General features: G+C 45.9%; 1 protein-coding gene across 2 annotated transcripts in view; it reads left to right on the top strand.

Annotated features, from left to right (window-relative positions):
- Window positions 1-19,370, top strand: part of EEPD1 (endonuclease/exonuclease/phosphatase family domain containing 1) — a 137,300-nt gene that overhangs the window by 35,420 nt on the left and 82,510 nt on the right. The window contains exon 3 of one of the 2 annotated variants that reach the window (XM_055420880.2): window positions 5,163-5,300. The exons of the other annotated variant lie outside the window; for it this stretch is intronic. Within the exon in view, the coding sequence (XP_055276855.2) occupies window positions 5,163-5,300 (138 nt within the window). The remainder of the gene's footprint in view (window positions 1-5,162; window positions 5,301-19,370) is intronic. 2 annotated transcript variants of the gene reach the window in all.

Raw genomic sequence — 19,370 nt, 5'->3', positions numbered from 1 at the left:
TTCCAAAATTATATAGAAGTAAAATAGCTGTAATATCATTTAAAATATGTTATATAGATGAACTGATTAGTCTGTATCCATGGGTTCCACATCCATGGATTCAACCAACTTTGGATCAAAAATCTTTGAGAGGAAAATTCTAAAAATATAAAATTTGAATATACTGTGTGCCAGCAGCTATTTACATAGCATTTGCATTCTATTAGGTGTTATAAATTATTATATTCTAGAGATGACTTAATAAAGGAGGATGTGCTTAAGTAATATGCACAGTATTCTATGATAATTTATATAAGGAACTTGAGCATCCTTGAATTTTGATATCTAAGGGCATCCTGGAATCAATTGCCCTCTCCCCCCACCCTCCCGCCATGGGTACCTAGTTCAGTTCAGTTCAGTTCAGTCGCTTAGTCGTGTCCGACTCTTTGCGATTCCATGAATCACAGCATGCCAGGCCTCCCTGTCCATCACCAACTCCTGGAGTTCACTCAGACTCACCTCCATCGAGTCGGTGATGCCATCCAGCCATCTCATTCTCTGTCGTCCCCGTCTTCTCTGCCCCCAATCTCTCCTAGCATCAGACTCTTTTCCAGTGAGTCAACTCGTCGCATGAGGTGGTCAAAGTTTTGGAGTTTCAGCTTTAGCATCAGTCCTTCCAATGAACACCCAGGATTGATCTCCTTTAGAATGGACTGGTTGGATCTCCTTGCAGTCCAAGAGACTCTCTGAGTCTTCTCCAGCACCACAGTTCAAAAGCATCAATTGTTCGGCGATCAGCCTTCTTGACAGTCCAACTCTCACATCCATACATGACCACGGGAAAAACTATAACCTTGACTAGACGGACCTTGGTTGGCAAAGTAATGTCTCTGTTTTTTAATATGCTATCTAGGCTGGTCATAATTTTCCTTCAAGGAGTAAGTGTCTTTTAATTTCCTGGCTGCAATCAGCATCTGCAGTGATTTTGGAGCCCAAAAAAATAAAGTCTGACACTGTTTCCACTGTTTCCCCATCTATTTCCCATGAAGTGATGGGACCAGATGCCATGATCTTTGTTTTCTGAATGTTGAGCTTCAAGCCAACCTTTTCACTCTCCTCTTTCACTTTCCTCAAGAGGCTTTTGAGTTCCTCTTCACTTTCTGCCATAAGGGTAGTGTCATCTGCATATCTGAGGTTATTGATATTTCTCCCGGCAATCTTGATTCCAGCTTGTGCTTCTTCCAGCTCAGCGTTCCTCATGATGTACTCTGCATATAAGTTAAATAAGCAGGGTGACAATATACAACCTTGACGGACTCCATTTCCTATTTGGAATCAGTCTGTTGTTCCATGTCCAGTTCTAACTGTTGCTTCCTGACCTGCATACAGGTTTCTCAAGAGGCAGATCAGGTGGTCTGGTATTCCCATCTCTTTCAGAATTTTCTACAGTCTATTGTGATCCACACAGTCAAAGGCTTTGGCATAGTCAATGAAGCAGAAATAGATGTTTTTCTGGAACTCTCTTGCTTTCTCCATGATCCAGTGGATGTTGGCAATTTGATCTCTGGTGCCTCTGCCTTTTCTAAAACCTGCTTGAACATCTGGAAGTTCACGATTCACATATTGCTGAAGCCTAGCTTGGAGAATTTTGAGCATGACTTTACTAGCGTGTGAGATGAGTGCAATTGTGCGGTAGTTTGAGCATTCTTTGGCATTCCCTTTCTTTGGGATTGGAATGAAGACTGACCTCTTCCAGTCCTGTGGCCATTGCTGAGTTTTCCAAATTTGCTGGCATATAGAGTGCAGCACTTTCATAGCATCATCTTTCAGGATTTGAAATAGCTCAACTGGAATTCCATCACCTCCACTAGCTTTGTTCGTAGTGATGCTCTCTAAGGCCCAGTTGACTTCACATTCCAAGATGTCTGGTTCCAGGTGAGTGATCACGCCATTGTGATTATCTGGGTTATGAAGATCTTTTTTATACAGTTCTTCTGTGTATTCTTGTCACCTCTTCTTAATATCTTCTGCTTCTGTTAGGTCCATACCATTTCTGTCCTTTATCAAGCCCATCTTTGCATGAAATGTTCCCTTGAAATCTCTAATTTTCTTGAAAAGATCTCTTATTTTTCCTATTCTGTTGTTTTCCTCTATTTCTTTGCATTGATCACTGAGGAAGGCTTTCTTATCTCTCCTTGCTATTCTTTGGAACTCTGCATTCAGATGCTTATATCTTTTCTTTTCTCCTTTGCTTTTCACTTCTCTTCTTTTCACAGCTATTTGTAAGGCCTCCTCAGACAGCCATTTTGCTTTTTTGCATTTCTTTTCCATGGGGATGGTCTTGGTCCCTATCTCCTGTACAATGTCACAAACCTCCATCCATAGTTCATTAGGCATTCTATCTATCAGATCTAGTCCCTTAAATCTATTTCTCACTTCCACTGTATAATCATAAGGGATTTGATTTACGTCATATCTGAATGGTCTAATGGTTTTCCCTACTTTCTTCAAAGAGATGACTGTAAAATCAAACTGGTCTCAGCAGATTTTACCCTAAGTTCCCACCAAGCTTTCAGGGCAGGATTAGAACTCTTGAACCCCCCAGCCTGGGGCTCCATGTGTGCCATTGTACAACAGAAAGAGGCTCCTGTCCTCCAGCAGTTGGTTGCAGGACCAATACGCAGGGGCAGGCACTAAAACAGGCCCTTGAAGTTAAATCCAGCGTCTGTACCTTTGCACCCTTTTAAAGGTTTGCTTCATGTCTCTAGATGCTCTTTTGGGTGTTCACATCCAGTTAGTCTCTACTCTTTATGTCGTGTTGATCTTTCACCTTTTGCCTGTTCCTTCCTCAGTTTACAGTTTAGGTTACCATAGCAACCCTAAAACTCCTTTGGGGGTGAGGCAGGGCTTCTAGGTGGATGGAGTCAGGCAGTCCTCAGAGACGAGGCCCAGAAGGGTAGTAGTCCCTGTTTCTAAGCCCCGCTCCGGAGCCAGCTCACATGCCAGCTGACCGTGGGCTGTTCTGAGTGAGTATCTTAGGATGTGCAGATGGTATGAACATTTCATTCTGTTCTCCATGGGTGCCAAAACCTGGCCTGCTTGGCGCAAGTTTTGTACTTGCAAACACACAGTCTGGCTGTGGTCCTGGGAGAGAAAGAAGGTAGCAGAGACCCAGTAAGCCTGAGTGTGGTCTCTTTTTGATAAAGTCCAGTCACATCTACTTAGTAGGCCTACCTGACCGAGAGCTCCACAGAATTGCCACTTCCCTATCGTGCTGTCCAGTGGTACAGTCGGCTCAGGTCACAGGAAGGTGTCACTGTGGATGTTGTCAGGACATCACCAATCAGTGCTATGACTTCACACCTGATGAAAGAACAGCTTTGCTCGGAATAACGTATGTTTTTGTTTGCTTTCCTCAAACCATGTGACTTTTTCTGCAGTGGCATACCTTTCTGCTTTGGCTGCTCGTAACACAGATTGGTGTTCCAGTGTTGATAGTTGTGTAGATCTCATGTCCTGGATGGTCTTTCCCTCTGGGCTCCTCTCCCCATTCCAGCCAGATTTTTCCTTGTTTTTTAAATTTATACTATAATTTTGTACATATTCTCATAAACCACCATAACTTCCATATGAAATGAGGTCAGATATAAGCACAGAAGCAAATTTTGTGTCTTAGGTTCTGTATCTTGCCTGATCTAGTTTTTAAAGTTTTCTTTAGGACAAGGGTGACAAGCTTTTTCTGCGAAGGGTCAGGCAGTAAATACTTGAGCCAGTTACTCCCGTTTTCTGCTGTAGCATGAGAGCAACCACAAGTAAATGAATGTGGTGATGGTCCAGTAAAGATTTATGGAGAGTAACATTTGAATTCCAGTTAACTTTCTGATGTTATAAAATATTGATTGTTTTGATATTTTTTAACAATTAAAGTCAAAACTATTCTGAGTTTATTGGCAGTACAGAAATGTTTTTCAGGATGGATATGGCACCTGGGTTTGCAGTTTGCTGATGCTTGTCCCAAACCACTGCTGTGTTTTGGTCACTTCTAAGAAAGGGGAGGGATTAAGTACACCTCAGCAGCCCCCAGACCATGTTTAACCCAGAATTCATCTTAGGTGAATGAGAGTGGCAGAGTCAAGAGTCAAGTGTATGGAAATATCAAACCCGGGATTGTGTGAAGACAGGAAAAAACCCTGGAACCATAGCCCTTTGATTCTTCCTTGCATTGCAAATTTTCAGTCCCTTCAGTCTGAGGCATGAATGATTCTATATGAAGTTCTCTCTCATAATCATGCAGCTTTTAAAAATAGTAGTTTTGTAAAATGAGTTACTAAAAAACTTTCACAACATATGTATAAGATATAGAGAATAAGTGATTCCAGGAAAACTCATATGCCCACCATTCAGCTTCAGAAAGCGAACACTATTGTTTTGAAGTTTTCTTTGTGCCCTGCTGCTGCTGCTGCTAAGTCGCTTCAGTCATGTCTGACTCTGTGCGACCCCGTAGACGGCAGCCCATCAGGCTCACCGTCCCTGGGATTCTCCAGGCGAGAACACTGGAGTGGGTTGCCATTTCCTTCTCCAGTGCAAGAGAGTGAAAATTGAAAGTGAAGTCACTCAGTCATGTCTGACTCTTCAGGACCCCATGGACTGCAGCCCACCGGGCTCCTCCATCCATGGCATTTTCCAGGCAAGAGCACTGGAGTGGGGTGCCATTGCCTTCTCCCTTTGTGCCCTACCCACACAGAAATCACTGCTTGCTAGAAATTTCATCATTGTTCATCATTTCTTTGCTTTTCTGGAGAGTTTTAACACATACATTTGTATCCCTGAACAGACACATTGTTGAGCTGCGTGTGAATGGAGTAACAGGCCGTGTGTTTCTCTGCACCTGTCTGTTTACTCAGTCTCCTGCTCCTGTCATCTGTGCAGAAATGCATACCTGTGGCCTGTCCATCCCACCACTGCACAGTCCGCTGTGTGGGCAGCGGGTATACTGCAGTTGGCTTATCCGTTCTCCCATGGATGGACAGTCAGGTTGTTTCCAGTTTGGGGTTATTGCAGCAGTACTGCCGTGTCTCTCGGTGCATGTGAGCGAGAATTTCTCTCAGGAACAGGCTAGAGGAAGAGTGGCCAGCTTTTGCTGTCTGATTGAAGAATTATTTCATTGATCACACTGTCACCAGGCAGCCCTGTGCCAGACACGATGTAACGATGGCAGGAGTGTGGATCCCCCGATCCCTTGCCCTGACTCCCGTGGGCTGTGGGCCATCGCACTGCTGCCCTCAAATTGTGCTGTGCTCTCCAGCTGATGCAGGTCACAGGTAGGATACCAGCGTCGTGAGTTGGGGACGGCGCCTGTCAGGGAAATAAAATCGTGCCTTTGTGACTGCTCATAGTTCCTAAGCAGTCTTGATGTTTCGCTTTGTGCCCTTGGTATTGACAGCAGTGTGTTTGTTTGGTGTGTCGTTAAGCTGTGCAGGGATCATGTGTTCTATATCAAGTTTCTTTGAAGCTCCATAAACAACCTTTCCCTTGGCACAGACGTGTATAACATAAATTAGAATATTCCTTTACCAGCTGGAACAAGTATAACTAACTGTTATAGATACTTGAAGTGCATTTCCCTTCACTTTCCTTCGAGGGATGTGTTTATGTTGCTTGGCAGGTTGGTTCCTTCCTGGTGGATGTAGAAAACCAGCAGCATGGAATCCTAGCTCTGCATACCCCAGCGACCCAGAGGCCAAGTGGCCGAGACTTTTTAGCCCCTGGACCTCACTCCAGCACCTCCCCTTCTCCACATTTTCCTTCTTTCTGTTTTTTGCCCTCCTCTTCCTCAAAAGTCTAGTCTCTTATTTCCTTAGGGTTCACAGTGAAGGTTGATAGCAGCCACTGGGGAAAGCTCTTTGTGGCCTGTTGGCTCTCTGACCCCCAGAAAGTGTATCCCAGGTGGGAGCAGCCTGAAATTCCAATTGTGATTCCCAGGAGGAGAAGCAGCGCCTTCTCACCTCTGGCTCTGACTCTAGACCTTCAACCGGAATCCGCTAGGTTCCAGAGAGGGTTCTACAGCCTGATTTAGAGATAACAAGGACTTCCCTGGTGGTCCACTGGTTAAGACTCCATGCTTCCAACGCAGGGGGTGTGGGTTTCATTTGTAGTTGGGAAAGTTCCACATACCATGCTGGGGGAAAAAAAAGACAACAAAGATGCATTACCACATCCTCTTATTGAATTTTGAAATAGCGGCAGCCTACTAGAAGGACTCAGTAATTATCTGTTTTCCCCTTTATGACTAAATTAAGATGTCTGCATTGATCTGAGGGAAGTAAAATGATTCAAGGTGAGCAATTAAAAGTAACTAAAGATAAAATAAAAATATAAAATTGAAGATGTTCAATTAAAAAAAATAACAAGATAAATGTACAGATAAGGATGAATGGGTACGTACTTGTGTGGGTGGAAGTATAAGCAAGGTCATTGTCATGGCTGGAGTAAATGCCAAATTTGGACTGATTAAAATTTAGTACACTAACCATTCTTTCAGTAGTCTTAGGAACTATTACTGGCAATGTTAAATACCGAACATTTTAGCTGCAATGTGTGTTTCTATAACATAGTTAGCTCATATGCTATTATGATTATAAATATGGGAATGATGTCAGTATAATGTGGAAGTCAGTTGTTCCCAGAGTATTAATATTTTGCAGTAGTGCACAAATCCAGAAGAACTCTGCAAGGTAATGAAGAACACAGAGCCCATTCCCCTTGTTCTTGGTTCCTTTTGGCTGCGTGTTCTGATTTTGCATGGCTCTGTCTGAGCTGTCTGCATTTGCCCTTGTCGTGACAACTCAGCAGCCTCAATTCCTCTGTACCTCCTCTTTAGTCAAGCCACCTTTACCTTTAAGAAACTTAAGTGGATTTTCCTTTTATTTTTTAATTTTTAAAATTGTGGTAAAATATACATAACATGAAATTTACCACTTTAGTCATTTTTAAGTATACTGGCATTAAGAACATGCATGTTGTCGTGCGGCTGTCACCACCATGCCTCTCTAGAAGCTTGTTATCTGCCCAGATCGAAACTACAAACTCATCAAACACTAACTCCTCATTCCCGTCTCTCCTCAGCTCCTGGCGATGCTTGTGATCCTTTCTGCCTCTGTGCATCTGACTACTCTTAAGTGCCTCATATGAGTGGAATTATACAGTACCTGTCCTTTTGTGACCGGCTTGTTTGACTTCACATCATGTCCTTAAGGTTCATTTGTATTGTAGCATCTGTCCAAATTTCCTTTCTTTTTATGACTGAGTAATATTCCTCTCTCTGCGTATACCACATTTGGTTATCTATTAATCTGTCTGTAGACACTTGGGTCATTTCCACCTTTTGGCTATTATATGAATAATGCCTCTAGGAACATGGATGTACAAATATCTATCCGCTAGTCCCAATTCTCTACTTATTCATAATTTTACTTGTTTCTAACTGTGCTGCTAATTTTTAACTTGTAATTGTTACTTGCTTTGTTCATTTTCTGGGTACAAATTTGCATAAGTCTTGAACGGTCTGTCTCTTTTTATTTTTGTCAGCCCTGTTATTTTTACTACAGGATTTTTAGAACATGTATTTTTTTTGATACTCAATATAGCAGAAAAAAAAAAAATTGGGCTTCCCAGGTGACTCTGGTAAAGAATTCGTCTGCCAATGCAGGAGACACAGGAGACATGGGTTCAATCCCTGGGTCAGAAAGATCCCCTTGAGAAGGAAACTGCAACCCACTCCAGTATTCTTGCTTGGGAAATCCCATGGACAGAGAAGCCTAGTAGGCTGTAGTCCATGGGGTCACAAAAAGTCAGGCATGAGTTAGCAACTAAGTATACACGCACATAGGAAAAATGATTGTATTTGAGGATGAGACTAGAAATGAGTAAGAAGAGGCACTTCCTGTTCTCCCCGCCATCTGTCAGTTATAATGGTGTCATTTTATCAGTCTTCCCTTGTGTCTGGCCCCTGCCAGCACTGCGCTGGTGTCAGTCTGGATGGTGTGGTAGTGGCTTTCGATTCCCACCCCTCTGTTGAGAGGTAGGATGCCACAACCAGCAGCTTTTTGACTGCAACTGAGACAGACAATCTGGGTGACTGTCCTCCAGGTCCTGCGAGAATGGAGGGTCCTGTGGTTCCATGGGCTTTGTATCAGTTTGTTGTTCCGTTACTCAGTTGTATCCAACTCTTTGCGACCCCATGGCCTGCAGCATGCCAGCCTCCCCTACCCTTCACCATCTCCCAGAGCTTGTCAAATTCATGTCTATCCAGTTGGTAATGTCATCTAACCATCTCATCCTCTGTCATCCCCTCTCCTCCTGCCTTCAATCTTTCCCAGCATCAAGATCTTTTCCAGTGAGTTGGCTCTTTGCATCAGGTGGCCAAAGTATTGGAGCTTCAACATCAGTCCTTCCCATGAATATTAAGGATTGATTTCCTTTAGGATTTACTGGCTTGATCTCCTTGCAGATCAATAATCAGCTTCAATTAAAAAAAAAAAGCAAAATTTCCATCAAGACCTTGCTTTTGCTCAGATGAGTTCACCAGTCAATAGTTGAAAGTTAATTCTGCATCTCTTTCTTCGTGTCCTGGTTCCTAATCATCTGCTGAAATAAGTGGTTTGCATTTAAAAAACTGAGCTCTGAAATGTGTAGATGGATGGCTATTTATAGACATTTATTTTTAAGTGTATTTGGAAAATGAGTAGATGAATGCTTATGAGGCCCATTAGTTACTTCTGATGTTTTACTATGAAAATGCCAAAGGTTATCAGGGATTTAAGTAATTTCATATTTAGAAATGCTTCACAGCAACTCATTATCCAATATTGACTTCCACATTATAAAAGTATCTGTTTAAGGCATGACAAATTGAGCATCGTGTAATGGGTTTTATTTGACAGATAGTCTTGAATAGTCTGAATAGCATCTTGAATAGTCTGATGTAGTGACCAGTGCCACTGAGACATTCCTGCCCTTCATTCTGGCCTCTGCAGCAGGTAGTGGGTTTCTGACCATTCCCATCACCCAGTCCCAGCATGTGAGATTTCAGTGAACAGCACACTGCAGGGTCGTGAGGGGGGACCTAGCCCAGTGCCTAGCACAGTGTGCTTCTCCAACCTATATTTGCCGATTCCTTAACCCAGTTTATAGAAATTTCAAGATGAGTGGTAGTCTAAATTGTGAAGCCTGGAACGTTTCTCTGGTTGAAAAATATGTTGTTGTTTTAAATATCAAATCCTAGCAAAAATAAAATCCATGAATAGTTTTATTTAGTCTTGAAATATTAAGACTGATGTTGTTATTAAATGTGCAGCTAAACTGAACTTCTTTATGTTATCAGCAGATGTTAATTTCCCTAAATCTTTTTGGAGTTATTTGGTTGTATTAACTTTCGGAGGTTAATGAGAAAATGTGAGAATCTTGAATCTTGAAATCCAGCCAGTCAGTCTTTACTGAGTACCTGCCCTGAGTTAAGAGCTCCAGTCAACATAGGTGCTTTAGGGATTATAAAAAAATGTGCACTCCCCAAAATGACCAAGAAAGAAGGCTTCTGCAAAATGATCTACCCACGTTTCCTTCCTGAGGTTATTTAACCCTGGATAGGAGTAGAGGTCTGCGATTGGACTTGGTTCATGTCCTGTACCCCAGGCTAGCTGTGTCTGACAGTTTGGGAAAATTCCATTACCTTTCTGTGCCTCAGTTTCCCCATCCATAAAATGAAAGCAGCAGGCACCCCTTTGGTTTTAATGACATGTAGGCGAGAGGTGCACACAGGAAACCTGCAGTCCATGCTGCACTATTTTTAGCTCAGGTGACTCTTGTATAGCTTTGGTGTCCATCTTCCACTCTGCATTCCTGTGTCATACTCAGACAAAAATCAATCAGTGAAGAAGAAATATCGCATGACATCCCTTATATGTGGAATCTAAGAAATGATACAGATGAACTTACAAAACAGGAAGAAACTCTCAGAGAATGAACTTATGGTTGCTGGGGAGAGGGATGAGGGGGAAGGGATAGTTAGGGAGTTTGGAATGGACATGTACACACTGCTATATTATTATTTTAAATGGACAGACAAGCACATGGAACTCTGTTCAATGTTGTGTGGCAGACTGGATGGAAGGGGAGTTTATGGGAGAATGGTTATATATGGCTGAGTCCCTTTGCTCTCTACCTGAAACTATCACAGCATTGTTAATCGACTATACCCCAATATAAAATAAAAAGTGAAAAGAAAATATCAATCTGATCCTGCCCGAGAAATGATCCTTGCTTGGTTTTTCAAAGGCTGTGCATGATTTCATCCTTAAGCGCAGGATTACTTTTGAAGGTGACATGATGGGAGCAGCGACCAGCACACAGGGTGGCCTTCACAGGCTGGCAGGCGGGAAAGCACCTGGCCCCTTCCACCAGCCTTCTTTGTTCTTTGAGGTTTATTTTTGTCCTCTGAGTCTGATACCTAATGGAAGCCTGGCATGTAAAAATAACTCTCATCCGAGTACAGTTGTAGAACAGCTCTCTCTTTGAAAGTGAGAGTCGGAGATGAAGCCTGTGGCTTGATCATCCCCATTATCTTTAGAGAGAAGCCCGCCCACCCGTCCTTCCTGGTCCCTGCCCCCGTGGTTGACCAAGGCCAGCCGGGAGCGTGACCTGAACCCGCCTCTCCACTCCCCCGTCCCCGCCAGCGCTCCAGCTTCCTCATTTTGGTCTTTTGCCAGCCGTCTTCCCTGAAGTCATTACCGGTCACTGACCTCTTCCCCAGAAGAATGCTCAAGAGGTCTCTGAACTTGAAAAAATTTCCACATTTGCTTTTACACAGGAGCCCGTTCCCTTGTTTGTGCTGGGTGGTCTAAAACCAGGCCACACGGGGAAATAACCCTGGCAGCATCAAGTCACAAAGTGCCCGTGGCTTGTCAAGGAAACAGTCTCTGAGAAGAGTTGGTGTGTGCCAGAGCTCATTACCTGGGGCAACTGGGTTGTTGGTCCTGAAATTAAGTGCATGGACCAACAAGAGTGAGTTAATAGGATAAGGAGTTGGGGCCCCAAAGTCAGCCAGGCTGAGATGGGTCTGATTGAGAATTGAAAACCCACTGTTTCAGCCTAGAGCCCCTGCTGCGGGTGGAACCTTCCTGGCACAGCTGTGGGTACGCGTGGGCGAGGGTGTGTACTGCACCCTGCAGAGATGGGGGCGGAGGAGCCCCGAGGCAGCTGTCACCTGCCCTGCTGAGTCCCCCTCCTCTGTTTTGACGAGACAAGGTGGCCCTAGCGGGGGCTGGCTGTCACTCACTTTCCACATTGAGACCCGAGCCCACGCTGAAGGAGAGCGACAGGCACTCCGACTGGGGATGACTAGTGACATGTTCAGCTGCCTGGTCTAGTGTGCACCACCCCAGGAGGGGTAGATCCGGGCACTTAAAACCATCCCAGAAGCCAGTGCTGGGTCTCTAGCCAGACGTGCTTCATCTTGTGACTCAAAATTGCACTTTTTTGTTAGTCTGAGCGAGCTTATCCTAGGGACGGTTTGTGGCCAGAGACCACAGCCTTTTCTGGCTTGGGAATCCAGGATCCTGAGGCTGTTTGTGAGCCCTGCCCCATGCCCTTGAGGATGCACGGGCGGGTTGGGGAGGTCAAGGTTCAGGGCACTGAGACTCTTCCAGGTTATCAGAAGCCTGCAGGTTAAAATGCCTCATCTCTACCAGCTCTGCACAGGCACGTGGGGCTGAGTTGCATGGACAAGAAGGCGCTGGGCACCCAAGTCTCTCTTCAGTTTAATTGTGTCCAACTCTTTGTGACTCCATGGACTGTAGCATGCCAGGCCTCCTTGTCCATCACCAACTCCCTGAGTTAACTCAAACTCATGTTCATTGAGTTGGTGATGCCATCCAACCATCTCATCCTCTGTCATCCCCTTCTCCTCCTGCCTGCAATCTTCAACTCTTTTTTAAAAGCAGAGCGCGTGAGTTTTGCATTGCAGATGTGATACTTATTTTTAAACGCTGTGTGTGAGCAGTGACGCATCCCCTGCCAGCTAATCTGTGTTGTGTAAAAGCACACAAACCACAAATTATTGTTAAAAAGGAAGAAAGCCAAAGAACAGATGCAGTGAACCCCTCGTGTCATGTGACTCGAGGGAAAAACTCTGCAAGGAACATTTCTGAGCCGCAGCAGAAGGAAGACCCATGTGACCGGAATGAACAGGCAACAGATTCTGTCCACTTGTCTTCTCTGGGGTAGCTGACACCTTCCTTTGTCTCTGATTTTCAGGGCACTGATGATGTCCATTTCTGTATGCATGTATTCCTTATTGCTCTCTCATTACAATGAAGTGCAATAATTGGCTTGTACATGCTGAGAGAAAAAAGTCAGGAGTATAGAGCTTGCTGTATCATCACAAAGAGAACAAACATGGGACTTGAGTGGGAGAACACCAGGCCTGCATCTCAGCACGAGGTGATACTAGGCAGGCCTGGTTTACTAAAGTCAGAGACTGTCATATAACCCAACTCCCCTTATATTAAAAAAAAAAATTGGTATTAAAAGCTTAAGAGTAGAGATGATACTCCTTGGGCCAGTAGTAGGACTGTGTTGTCATTCCATGAATAAAATTTGAGACCTTCTGGATCAAGAAACAAAAAACGTGGGGGGCGGAATTACTTCTTCCCTGTCCAGAGGTCAGGGGCTGGTTGGTCTGCTCATTCTCCTGAGGATGAGTGATGCCCTGATGCCCTGGATGGGAATGGAAGGCTGTGGTCCAGGATCCCTTCTGTCCCTCAGTTTCCCTCATGGGGCTCAGGTTGCTGGAGGAAGGGCGCCTGGGGAGGGACTTCGGGGCCTGGGCCCTTCGCTCTCCCTGTCCAGGTGGTCACAGCCTGGCTCTGCCCGGCCCTGGCCCCATCCCTTCTCTGAAGAAACTCCTGGTCCAGTGCAGGAGGCAAGCAGGACACAGCAGGGATGCTAGTGAGTCTTGGGGTGGATTGAGTGTCAAGAAAGGGTCCTGGAAGAGCTGATGATAAACTCCAAGATCTGAAGTGTCCACCAGGAGAAGTTAGATGAGGAAAAGGCCCAGAGCTCCCGAGAGGAGTGCAAGGGTGTAGAGTTAGAAGGCAAAGTATGGCTGGAGTACAGAGAGAGAGTCTCAGGGGAAATAGAGAGCAATGAGGCTGGACAGGAAGAAAGGGACCCCTTCAAGCAGGCCTTGAGAGGCCACCCAGAGGTGCGGAGTTATGCTGAGGGCAGAGGAAAGATCAGAGCAGGGGCAAGAAGACCAAATGAAACTCTGGATTTTTCATGTGTTGATGGAGCCCCGTCCTGAGGTGGCAGATTCCCTTTCCTAGTAGAGACTGTCTAGAAAAGTCTCAGGGGCCGCAGCTTCTAGAAAGCCCTGCCTTTGGACATTGTGGGATATTGTTTCATGTTCCACAGGGAGCAGTCTTGTTAACATGAACCCATGGCAGTGTTTTCTAGGAGGAACTTAGGAATCCAGGCCAACATTGAGTAGGTGACCCAGTAGCAGAGCAGCTTTGCTCATCCTGGTACACTGTTTTTAAGGTTTTTTCCCCAAATAATCATCATCTTCCTTTAAGGTGCCCTTTAGGGCCATATCACAGCGCTGGGGAGAGCTGACAGCAAAATTAAGCCTGGACATGGCATGAGGGGTTTGGAGAGTTTTGCCTAGAGCCTCTGGCTCCACCTAAGTCCTTTGGGCCAAGCAGCCCCCACCAATCCTGAGACTCCCCAGTCCTGGATTTATTTTGGGTGGCCTTTGAACTTTATGTTTTGAGTCCTTTTCATTCCGGAAGAACTGTGGCTATTTCTGTTGTGAGGTCAAGAAAAGGTCTGAGTTCATATATGAGGGACCTTCAGGTTTCTGGTTCCATGTAGGAAGAGGAGGATGTCTACAGCGGACATCATTGATTTGGCATGATTTCCAGACCCTGAGGTCCTCCTTGGCAACAACTTGGGTATACGTGGAGCCAGATTCATTCTTTAGGGGCCGATCCTGGTCCAGGCATGTTAACTACATGTTGAAGGAAGAAATCCTGGAATGATGAATGAAAGAGTGAGCACATCAATGAATGAACGCCAGTTCCTACCTGAGGTACAATTTTCAAGTTGATGATTTTCACCCCAGGAGTTCTTTCGACCTCCCTCTCTGTCCATTCCTTGTGGCCCGCTCCAAGGTGAGTATCCCCTGGGGCAGGGGCACCTGACAGGACAGGCCTGGCCCCTCCTGCTACCACCCCTTTCTGCAGCTTGTTATCTCTGCATTTCCCTTGCATCAAAACATAAGTCTGAATCACATCCCCCAGAGCTTGTGAAGACTCAGTTAAGATCTTATTCTCATGGGAAGAGCCCCTGTGTGGCTTTCCAGGGATACTATTCTAGCCCAGGGATGGAAAATGGGACAGCCTCTAAGTGATTGTTAGTTCTTGCCAGAGCAGCCGTCCTCAGTGACCCTCTACTGAAGGGCCACCTGGGCATCTTTTTAGATGCAGATTCCCTAGCCCCAGTCTGAGTGAGTCTGATGAGCACAGGGTGCCAGCCAGTGGTCATAATCCCTAACAGAATCCTAGGTGTTTCTGGGTCAAGTGAACAGCAGGGTGGACCATGCACGTAGTGCTGGGTGGTGGGGTCCCCGGCTACGTCTGGCCTGGCCTGGGGAGAATGCTGGGAAAGACTGAGGGCAGGAGGAGAAGGGGCGACAGAGGATGGTTGGATGGCGTCACTGACTCAAAGGACATGAGTTTGAGCAAACTCGGGAGATGGTGAAGGACAGGGAAGCCTGGTGTGCTGTAGTTCATGGGGTCGCAAAGAGTTGGACACAATTTAGCAACTGAACAACCGCAATGACAACCACGAGAGAATTGAATGAGAGAGGTTGCATCAGCCCTCCTCGTCCTAGCTCACCCAACTCTTTAGCTTAGAAGTACACACTTTTAAAATGTGGATACATTATCAGAAATCTATGTATCCTTGTGTGTGCCAGGATTTGTTAGTTGATTCCATTGATGATTTGGGTGTATCTTTACCTGGTCTCCAGTTACTCAACGTGAATGCTCATGTCCCTGGAGACAGCTAAACTTCCTTTTTGAAGCTAATCCTTCCTAGTGCCCCAAATGGGACTCCTGATGCAGTGTTTTGCTGACTCATTTCTTCTTTTGCCCATGTCTATGTTCCTTCAGTGATCAGGTATTATGAGTGCCTGCTCTGCAGGAACCTGACCAGTCCTGGTGATACAGTGAAGCTCAAGGGGCAGGGCCCTCTTTTCAAGTACTGTATGCAGTCACCCTACTTGGGTGCAGTGTGAGATGGGAGGGCTAACAGGGCTGGCTTGTTGGAGGAACACCGAGGCCTGACAGACTTTGAGGCAAGAGGAGGGCAGGGGGAAACATGTGATTTGCTCATGAGAGATAAGAGGTGACCCAGAGCTGCCCTGACCCATGGAACCTGGGTCAGAGCCAGGACTGGTACCCAGCTTCCCTGATGGGATACTGTTACCTGCTCCTCACCGTGAGATTAAGGGTGGATCTGAAAAATGCTTCCCCTCTTAATGACTCACAAAAGAAGCTGAGAAAGCCATCCTCTAAGTCCTGATGCCTTTATGAACTGAGCTTGTGATGTCTTTTCCAATTTTAGTTAAAGACCTCTGACAAAATGTACAATTGGTGAGCAGGAAACTCTCTGGGTCTGCCCACAAAGTGTAGAGCGCTTGAATGCTGTGATGTCAAGGACCTTCTTCCCTGAAGATAAAAAGGAGGCTTTACAAGATTAGACATCCTGCATCCCTTCTGTGTGGGAGCACGCTGGATGGTTCATTAAGGCATGGCTATAAAATTGATGAGTGCTTTGGTCATGATTGTCTCTTTCCCAGAGGCCCCAGTTAGACATATTTTCCTAAGTGCATGCTCATGGTCACCTGGGTGGAGCCCACCCCCCTACCCCCGCCCCCCCCCCCCCCGCCGCCACCCCGCCACTTCCACTGGCTTCCTATTGCCTTGTGGTCTGAGAGGGAGGCTGGTAGGATGAGAGTGCCCTGCTGGCTGTGCTGGGAGCTATCTATGAGGGGAAGAACCACAGGATTGGGGCGGTGGGCAGACAGGGGGAGCCTCCTTGCTGTTTCTCCAAAGCAGAGTAGCACCTTATACATCACTGAGAGTCTTAGGACACACAGCTTTGTATGGTATCTTTGACTGACATTCCTGCCCAGAAATGCAGGCTTGTTCTCGGAGGATGGGCGCTCTCTTTTCTCTGAGAAATCTTTAAGAAACGTCTCCAAAAGGTGTAGTGTGTTGCCCACACGCAGCACATTCTGCCTCAGACCCATTTATCTAGGTACTGTGCCTCACTAGCCGTGTCTCATTGTGTATCAGGAGACTGAATTGCCTTGGTTTTTCAGTGCAAGGGCTATCTGAATGATAAGAATTTTCTAGGAAGGAGGGGTTATCATTATTATCATTGTTATTAAAAGCTCATTATCCCCTCCCTTTAGAATTTTGAAAGAAAGTGTTCCTCAGTCTGACTCTTTGTGACCTCATGGACTGTATCCCACCAGGCTACAGTCTGGGATTCTCCAGGCAAGAATACTGGAATGGGTTGCCATGCCCTCCTCCAGGGGATCTTCCCAATCTAGGGATAGAACCTGGGGCTCCTGCATTACAGGCAGATTCTTTATCATCTGAGCTACCAGGGAAGCCCCTAAGCTTTTCTGATCTGGCATGGCCCTTGGAAGGAAGCAGGGTGGACGGGGGCTTGTTGAGAGATGTGGGGGACATTTTGGTTATAAGAAGGGAGGCCTCATGCTTGGGATTAATAGTAAGCAATAATTAATAGTAGTGTTTGGGGTTAATAACTCCATGACTTCTGAAACTTCCAGGACTAGTTTTGCAGAGACTTTGGGGAAAAAACAGAGCCAGAGAGACAGCCTGTCATTGGATAGGCCTGGTTCAGATCCCCATTTTCCCTGTCCTGGTTGGGTGATGGCATCCTCTCTGAGTCTCAGCTGCTTCTTCCCTAAACTGGGACTCATACCTTCTGTCTCGAAGCCATGGTGCCCCCAGAACCCAGAAAGGAGAGGGAAACTTCCCCTGGGGAAGGGAGCTATGGGCATCAGAAGGCCCGGAACCCAGGGGACTGCGATGAACTCCCCCTCACCTGTACAGGGTTCTCAAGGACCTACCCCAACACATGACGCACGGAGCACCTGGTCTTTCACAGGTGTTTATAAATGACAGCCATTGTTTATCACCTTGTAAATCTTGAGTTCTTAGTGCTGTTTTATAAGATTTGTGGTTGTTTTTTTTTTTTTTTTCCCAGCATCATATCCCTTTAAGCGAGCCCAGGTTTGCTCCAGAGTAAGAGCTCAATTCTAGAAAGAAATGCTCACTTTTGGGAATCATTGCCTGCACATTGCCTTTTCTAGGTCAGATGCCATGAGTGTTGGATTTGCCCTTCAGAACAGTCCTGCTGGGAGGTTGACACTGAGGGTGTTTTTGGTTTATGTTTTTGGATTGTTGTTTTGTTACTGAGATTACCAAATTTCCCAAGCTGGATTCATGCCTGAGGCTGTTGTTGGAGATTTGCTGGAGTCTTCTGTCGCTTGTCTGTTGTGCCAGCTGGTGGTCAAACATGTACTCAGTTTCTTGAGTTCTGTCTGGCTCTCTCCACGGCTTCTCCAGCCCCACAGCCCTTGAACATGAGCCTGCCCAGAATCACCTGTTTAGACATTTGGGCTGTCTCCAGGGAACTCCTCTTGGGGTGGTTACTCGTAGCAAAGGGGAAAGCGGTAACTTTGCAGTGGAAACACGTGCAGACAGCACCATGCGGGATGTAGCAGCCTCAAATATCTTCTGATACGACGTCCCCCCAGAGGGGTACAACCTCATTTCTGTGGCAGTTTTGCCAAAATGCGTGATCCAAATTTAATCACAAGGAGAAAATGAACAAACCCAAATTGAGAGACTTTCTACAGATAACTGGCCAGTACTCTTAAATCTGTCAGAGTCACGAAAGACAAAGACTCTCACAGGTTGGAGTGGACCCAAGGGGCTTGATGCATTGTGGGCTCCTGAACTGGAGCGGGAAGGAACCTTAGTGGACGCTTGGAAAAATGTGAATATGGTCTGTAAAGTACTGTAGTTAAAAGTTAATCATATTGGATCACTTAAGGCCCTGATTTAGATAATTACATTGTTTCGTAAGGTATTAACTTTGGGAGAAGCTGCATGAATGGTCCCTGCATCTTTTTCACAACAGGGTGTGGAGTGAAGTGCTTGCAGTTTGGAGCTGGAAAGGCCTGGTCTGGGTTCAGGTCTCGCCTCTGATAACTTTTAGCTGAGCGACACAAGGCAGGCTGCATTTCCTGTGTGAGCCTCTGTTTCCTCATCTGTGCCCACTGGAGTTTCTCTGAGGATAAATGCATGTGCAGTCCACAGTGGGTAACACGCCCTTCCCCAGTTATAAAGAGGGATTTGTCTCCTTTCCCACCTTCCAGCCTTTCCCCATCCTGCCCTTTATCTCTTGTCAACCTCCACTGTGCACCTTCTCGTGTGGTATTTTCAGAAACCTACACATGCATTTACACCCAAAGTCTAGAAAGCAGTTTGCTGTTGTGTTCAGTCGCTATGTTGTGTCCAACTCTTTTCGACTCCGTGGACTGCAGCACGCCAGTCTCCAGGGCTTGCTCAGACTCATGTCCATTGAAGTCAGTGTTACCATCCATCCGTCTCATCCTCTGCCACCTCCTTCTCCTCCTGCCTCAGTCTTTCCCAGCATCAGGGTCTTTTCCAGCGAGTCGGCTCTTTGCCTCAGGTGGCCAAATATTGGAGCTTCAGCTTCAGCATCAGTCCCTCCAATGAAAACTCAGGGTTGATTTCCTTTAGGATTGACTAGTTTGATCTTCTTGCTGTCCAAGGGACTCTCAAGAGTCTTCTCCAGCACCACAGCTCAAAAGCATCAATTCCCAGGTTGTAGAGATGAGAAATTCTCTGACTGGCTCTTGCTGTATGAAGCCTGAGGTAGGATTGAGTCCTGGTCCATCCTGCTTCAGCAGCCCTTTTGCCATCTCAGGCATCCTTTAGGATTCTCAGTCAAAGCCTTCTAGACCCTAGGCCAACAGCATTGGCATCACCTGAGAGTTTGTCATGAAAGCAGAGTCTGAGGCCCCACCCCAGACCCAGAGACTCAGAATCTGCATTTTACCAGGTGATCTGAGATTCAAAAAATCCTCTGCTCGAGGCCTTGACATAAAAGGACTTGACTTGCAGGAGAGCAATGTCTCCTTGTCTGTATCTACAGAGGGGGCTAGATGAGAGTCGATGTGAGAGCTGAGAAATGTGAGCTCAGAATAG

Source organism: Moschus berezovskii, chromosome 3, assembly GCF_049115385.1.
Source record: "Moschus berezovskii isolate FMDL1 chromosome 3, NW_MosBer_1.0, whole genome shotgun sequence".
Classification (NCBI taxonomy): Eukaryota; Metazoa; Chordata; class Mammalia; order Artiodactyla; family Moschidae; genus Moschus; species Moschus berezovskii.
This window is presented reverse-complemented; position numbering and strand designations above follow the sequence as displayed.